The 7,155-nt window shown below is 38.3% G+C and overlaps 1 protein-coding gene across 1 annotated transcript in view; it reads right to left on the bottom strand.

The window, feature by feature from the left end:
• Positions 1-2,507: 2,507 nt before the first annotated feature.
• LOC107713906 (2-oxoisovalerate dehydrogenase subunit beta, mitochondrial-like) overlaps positions 2,508-7,155 on the bottom strand; it is a 97,201-nt gene continuing 92,553 nt past the window's right edge. The window contains exons 8-9 of the mRNA XM_016519555.1: positions 4,153-4,300; positions 2,508-2,776 (exon numbers count right to left, since the gene is read on the bottom strand). Of these exons, the coding sequence (XP_016375041.1) occupies positions 4,160-4,300 (141 nt within the window). The 3' untranslated portion in view covers positions 2,508-2,776; positions 4,153-4,159. The remainder of the gene's footprint in view (positions 2,777-4,152; positions 4,301-7,155) is intronic.

Here is a 7,155-nt window from a genome sequence, read left to right as displayed (position 1 = left end):
TACATTTAGTTAAAAGTTGTTACAAATCATCAGCTCCAGTGGTGCAGATGGATAAGCGCTTGTCATTAATTTTGTTTTCAGAATTGTGATTTGCTTTGCACTTCTCGGCCACCGAGAAGTACCACCATACCGTAGAATTGGCCATAACACATAGGAAGTTGAATTTGAATGACAGAATCTGAACTAAAATTCTAAAAAAAATTCAGCTCGAGTAACGTGTTCTGGGAAATGACATGCTCTTCCACCCTGGTGATCTCTCTGTATGTCTGTCTATTTCAGTCCTAAAAACTTCCATCAAAACTTTCAAATTCAGGATTTAAAAGGCACCCCTATTCTAAATGTTGCACAACCCTGGTAGAGATTTACTTCAACACATGTTGCTGGTACGTTTTAAGCTATTGCACATAAAATATGTTTGCCTTTGTCATCTAAATCCACTTCTGAAATGGATTTCCTTTTTGGCTGATGTCATGAATTCCTCTTACTTTTTCAACCCCTCTCCTCCAACCTCCTGTCATATAGAGACACGTTTAACTTTCCAATCAATTACTAATGGATAAAATTGTAATTTTTGTCACTGAATATCCTGTTTCGCTCTGAAATGCATCCGATTTACATCACACATCATGTCTGATTTAGCTCTTGTCAATCAGCAGAGGAGTAATTCCAGTCATTACAAACCACACTTCATTTATAATTCAGATTCATCATATTAACATAAAACTATTTGTCAGAGGCACATTTAATCCAGGCCGTTTCTCAAAATAGTAACCAAATTGAATGCAAGAACTGTGTGCTTTATTTTTATGACCGTTCCCATTATCTCTGTAAAAATTTTAAAACCTCTATAAATTAATCACAACTTTGATTTAATAGACTGTAATAGCCAACACTTCTTTCCACTGTAATATTGCGTGCATGAATGCCAAATTTGTCAGCATTTAGCAATAAATTTTAACTTTTCATACTTCAGTAACTTCAACAGCAAAACAGATGATGGACTCTTGAGTAGCCAAATACAGCAAATAAATGGCATTTAACTTCGCCTGATCCATAATTGTTGCCTTATGTTCAGACCATTGTGTTTGTTACGGTATATTTTCTAGTAAATCTTCTATAATGAATTAATTGTAATGCATTATGTATTTTACAGTGTTGGCTTTGGCAAGATGCTAATACACTACAATTTCCCATATGGGAACAATAAAATAATTACCCGTCTATGACTTGATGGGGGAAACCACTGTCCTTTAAATCAGTGAGATAAAGGATTTTCAGCACATCACAAGGGTTAAACAGACACCTTCTAAGCCTGCATTTACAATACATTATAAGGGTATTCTTAAGGCATTATAATAAATGAATAATGCATTATTAAAAAAATTGTATGTTTTATCTCATAAATAATCATAAGGATACTTATTTGTGGTTATAGCTTTTAAGAGTATGATGGTTTATAACACACAATGAACACTTAAGTTACAATGGATTATATTTACCATAGTTATAATCTAAGTCTCATATCTTGCCATTGTTTAAGATCTGCACAATAATGTAGCACATGCTATTAGTGTTTTTACTGTAAAATGACAAATACAAAGTCTTCATGAAAACATCGAAAAGGCTTTATAATGTGGTCTTATTATTTATGTGGTATTTTAATTATCTTTTGATATATTGTGTTTAGAGTCTTCAATTAAATTAGATGAATAATGTATTTCTTTAGCATTTCTTTGGTGTCCTGTACTGCATGATTTTCAGTTAACCTAAAAAAATAAAACTGCCGTCATTTACTCAGTATGGTTGCCAGGTCTGCGTTCAAAACCAGCCCAATTGCTATTCAAACTAGCCCAAAACTAGCCCAATCACGTTTTTTTCCCCACGGTTTTCCCCTCCGTCGGGGGTCTGCTTGGCAACCCTGCTCGGAACATTAATCAATTTATTGGCTATTTATTAATCAATTGTATTTATTTGATAAGCAGCCGTGTAAAAAGCAAGATCACATAAAGTGCTTTTTGTTAACTGTGTCTGCCAATGTCTTGATTGTGATTTTGTATTGCATGTGGATCTTAATTACATCTGTCAGTCTGGGAAAGCCATCGCTGACAGGTTCACCCAAGCATGTGTCAGTCATCTATGTATTTGACGTTTTGCACATTCCTCCGTGAAGGAAGAACGCCTCACGTGAAACTCAGAGGGGAGTGTAGATCTGATCTCAGCCGAGCGTCTGTGTGAAGATCACTGGGGCCGGATTGCATATGCTTAAGTGAGTAATGACAGTGTGTGAGTGCGCCGGACGCTAGAATACACTCAACCTGAGGTCATCCGAGCGCCGCGCCCAGCACCGAGCCGCCAAAATGAAAGACGCCGATTTATCTTTCTGTCCACGGTTTGTGGTTCAAATCTTGCTCTGCATCCGTCTCTGCTGACGACAACACACTGTGAAGCTGCAGCTAGGTTTTAGAAGAGAGATTTATTCGATTAAACCAAAGATGGTACATTCAGCAACTCACCAATAAAACAGTAACACACAAGATCCGGCCTCAATTAAGTTTAATAAGAAAAAACTAAACGGAAGATGGTGACATCCAGGTAACAGCGAGAGCACAGCAGCCGTGTGAAGTCCACATGTTAGTGTTCAGAAACCACGTTTATCCTCTAGACACATGGTAACATGGTCCCATCTACAGGTAGGAACCTAGTTAGCTGTGATGGTGGTGTTATTGACAGGTTTGTTCGGTGATGTAGAGGAGGACGAGTTCTCGATCTGTGTCGCCTGTGAACGAGAAAAGCGGCAATGCTGGTTCAAATGTTTACAGTAGCGGTTGAGTTCTGGGTCTGTGTGCAGTAGCTGTGGATCACACGACTTCAGTTTTGCTTGTTCTATACTGCAACAGCATCTACAGACTGCGTCCAAACTGTGTAATAACCTGTAACAGCCGAATATATTTGGAATTACACTAAAGTGAAAATAAACCGAACCTGGAGCCTGAACACAAGCAGCATGAATCTGTCAACACAGCCCTGGTCTTACCAGAAACGGTAAAGAGCGCTGATACTGCACACTGTTTCTGAACACATCTGAGGTATAAGAGAATGTGTCAATCTGTACTTGATATTGATTCAGTTTAACACTAGAAACCCAACTTTCTAATCCCTTTAAATGATCAGCATGATCAAAACCTGTCACACACAATCTACTCCATGCTTCATGTGTCTTTTGCTTTGTTTTATTGAATAATCGTAAGAATAGCTGTGATATTATTAGTAATATTTCCAGATGAACACTCGCTGGACTGAAACAGCTTGGCTTTACTTGATTATCCAGACATCATTTATTTAAGAAAAATCAGCGAGTCTCAAATCTGATCATCAGGGTTTTGAGGAACGTTTATTTGTTCATCCTCATATTGGGAGATAAATCAGCATCTGCACCAAAATGCATATTTTTGCTCATTCCTCTGAATGAATTGAGTTCGATTCGACAATTGCGATTTTTATTATTTTTAAAGATCCAGTTTAACTCCTTCCCTGCCAATGACGGAATTTTCCAGCTTTCTGTGTTTTCACTGTTATACGGTAGGGGGCGCTATTATGCATCTTCTGAAAGAGTACTGAACGCCTGGATCAGAACTCGGGCGAAGAGGCATAAACAAGCCATTGCATGCGTAGCAAGATGCATATATAAAATACCATGATCGTCAAACAACTGCCTAACTTTACGGCATGAAATGACGATCCAGAAAGTGGTATAGGAACGAGAAGTTTTGGATGTGTTGATGGAAACGATTGACTCCATCGATGTTTTGATCATCATTCTGAATCTGATCCGGATGTAGTCTTTTACAGAAACACCATTTTCTCAGCTTTTTGTTCAAAATGTTGCTTTTTTCATTACACTTACCCACATTCAAGTGTTGATAAAAAAAATGCATGACGGCTCTGTTCATTGTTTTGGCATATTGAATGTTTAGATATTTATACAACGATATATTCTGAGTGCCATTAAACTTTTGTGAAAATGCTGGCAGTGGGGGAAAGAGTTAAAATGTTCCATTTAAAAAAAAAAAGTAGTATTTCATATGTCAGGCTTTACAGGGTTAAATAATAATGGTACATTTAAAAAAAACAAACAAACAAAAAAAAACCTACCTTTGCTTTAGTAGTTGATCATACGCTTGACCGCCTCGAAGCACTTCCACTTGTCAGGGATGTAGAAGGGCTCAAAGATGTGAGGGAAGGGCGTATCATACCCACAAACCCTGCTGATGGGAGCCTCCAAGTTGAGGAAACACTCCTCCTGCAGAAAACACAGTCAGCTCCATCAACACTGTACCATACAAAGAAATGTTCTTTTCAGAACCTATACAAAAGGGTGTCAAAGGGGGGTAAATACTTATGAAATCATTTATTTTCACATTGTAGAGATCTGATTTCACTTTGATGTCAAAGAAATCTAAATTCTATTCCACAAAAAACTCAGATGCTTCAAAAAGTTCATAAAGAGATCATGAAATTCAAACAATCACTCTGCTTTATATGTGACCCTGGACCACAAAACCAGTCATAAGGGTAAATATTTAAGGGTCCAAATGAAGTTCTTAGCAATGCATATTACTAATCAAAAATTAAGCTTTGATATATTTACGGTAGGAAATTTACAAAATATCTTCATGGAACATGATCTTTACTTAATATCCTAATGATTTTTGGCTTAAAAGAAAAATCGATAATTTAGACCCATGCAATGTATTGTTGGCTATTGCTATAAATATACCCCAGCGACTTAAGACTGCTTTTGTGCTCCAGGGTCTCATATGGTGAAGAGTTTTAATTTAGGCTTTTATTTACATATAAACCTTGACCGACGCATATACATATAGAGCTCATCAAATATGATAAACAGAAGCTCAAACATGCTTGTTTGATGTGAAAGAACCCAAATATTGATTAAACCACTTGATTCAATGTCTTTTTTTATCTCGAAGCTTAAAGTTCTGGTATACTAGATTTTTCAACGGAAGGTTTCAACAGAAGGTTTCATTAAAAATATCTGTATTTGTGTTTTCGTTTGTGTACTGAAATAATTGCGGGAAGCTTACTGGTGGTGATGTTGAGGTCATGTGACTTTAGCGTACTTTGTTCTGTAGTCTAGCTCAGCATTTCACTTCTGGTGATTTTATTTCGGCTTCAAAACCAACTTTGTGTTCATTTGTGAAGACTACCTTCTCAGACTTTTCTTGGTCACAGAGTTTATTTTCTGCAATAATCCAAAGCCAGTGGAAAAATCCTACTGGGTTTTGGTCGAGGGAAGATTTAACCAGACATCGTCTAAGCCAGGGGTAGGCAAGTTCGGTCCTAGAGAGCCGCAGTCCTGCAGAGTTCAGCTCCAACCCTGAAAAACAAAACTCACCTGCCTATAGCCTTAGTAATCCTGAAGACATTGATTAGCTTGTTCAGGTGTGTTTGATTAGGGTTGGAGCTGAACTCTGCAGGACTGCGGCTCTCTAGGACCGAACTTGCCTACCCCTGGTCTAAGCCAACGCTGGACCAAAGAACATGACCTGAATATGGAGGAACAAGAAATGAATTACAGCGTCCAAATCAAGAGCAACATGATCAACAGAAACGAATGGAAAAATCGGAGTTTTTGTCCTCAGTCGTGACCCCAACACGCAGTTGGTTTCTATTTAAGCTTCTAGTGCAGTTTTTGGAGGAATATAAAGAAGGTATCAAACCCCAAATGGAAGCTGAACAAACCTGATTGCCAAATGGCAGAAGACTAAAAACTTATTTGCACAGAACCATCAAAACTTGTGCGTCTAATGTTGCAGTGCAGAGTCTAATGTTTCCCCTCAAACAAAGCCAACACTGAAATCTACTGTCTATGAAGACACCTCCAACTCTTGAAGGACACTCACTGTCCAAATCCGAACACGGAAAACGCATGAGCTAAGCGTGAAACATGTCGCACTTTGGGCGAACTCCTTCGTCTGCTGGCGTTTTCTGAAGTGGCTACAAAAGAGCGTCAAGCTTCGTTAAAAGGGCTTTGTGCTTGCCTTACATGACGGCCTGTATAAACACAAAAATGTGTTTCGGATTTGCATCAGGAGGCCGTTCCAGCTCTGAGGAGAGATGTCAGGAAAGGCTGTGCAGGTCCTGGATGCTCGAGTCCGGTCCGGTCTCAACCAGCCTGGCATCCTGCTGCTCCGCTACATATAATCACCGCTTTGGGATTTGATGTGGCACGACGAACCTAGTGCTTCTGCTGCTCAGAAATAGTTTTATCTACATGGGATGAATCTGAATCTGAAGCGAGCGGTTTGTAATGACTGGAAATGGACTCCAGGAAAGGACACGTCGGCTGATAGCAGTTAAAATTAGATGCAAAAGGTCAGTTCACTCCACTCCAACACATTCGTGCAATGCAGGAAAACAATGTGCTCTCAAACTTTTGCTGTTTTTGGCATTTATGTTTGTTCATTCGTGTTTTCCATCCTCACTTCCACCATCACGGCTATAGGATAATAAAGCAGCATAAAACTAGTTTAGTAGTAGCCCACGGAGGTAAACATACAGCAAACCAATCTAAAACCAGCTAAAGCAAGGCATCACACTGTGTGTTATATTTTAGGGGTTAAAACACATTTGGCGGCCCGAATCACCACAATACATATTTAGTAAATTACCCTCAGTTTTATAGACATGGGGTAATTTGGGGTCATTCTTTTTTTTTTTTTGTCCCAAAGTGGAGGAGTACACCTGCCAACCTGGATCACGAGAAGAATAGAAACCTCCTCTTACTGGAAAATCAGGAGAACAGAGAAGTGCAGTCAAGCCAATGCTGTGGACTGCAAACACGACTGAATTACTTCAGCTTCACCAACATATGAGAAGAGCATCATTATATCATTAACTTGTCAGTGTAATGATAACTGGACAGTTCAAATTAAAAACAGGAGTCAAATGCTACTTGCTTTCTAAATTTGTTTTGGATGTGATTCATATTTGTACATGTGGCTTGTTAGAGCCACTGTACACATATGGATGTCATCAAAAATACTGTAAAAACAGTAATATTGTGAAATATTATTACAATTTAATATAACTGTTTTCTATTTGAAAACACATTAAAATGTAATTTATTTCTGTGAT

This window comes from Sinocyclocheilus rhinocerous, unplaced genomic scaffold, assembly GCF_001515625.1.
Source record: "Sinocyclocheilus rhinocerous isolate Xijiao unplaced genomic scaffold, SAMN03320098_v1.1 scaffold1470, whole genome shotgun sequence".
NCBI classification, from domain to species: Eukaryota; Metazoa; Chordata; class Actinopteri; order Cypriniformes; family Cyprinidae; genus Sinocyclocheilus; species Sinocyclocheilus rhinocerous.
Note: the sequence above shows the minus strand (reverse complement) of the source record. Positions and strands in the feature narration are given on the sequence as shown.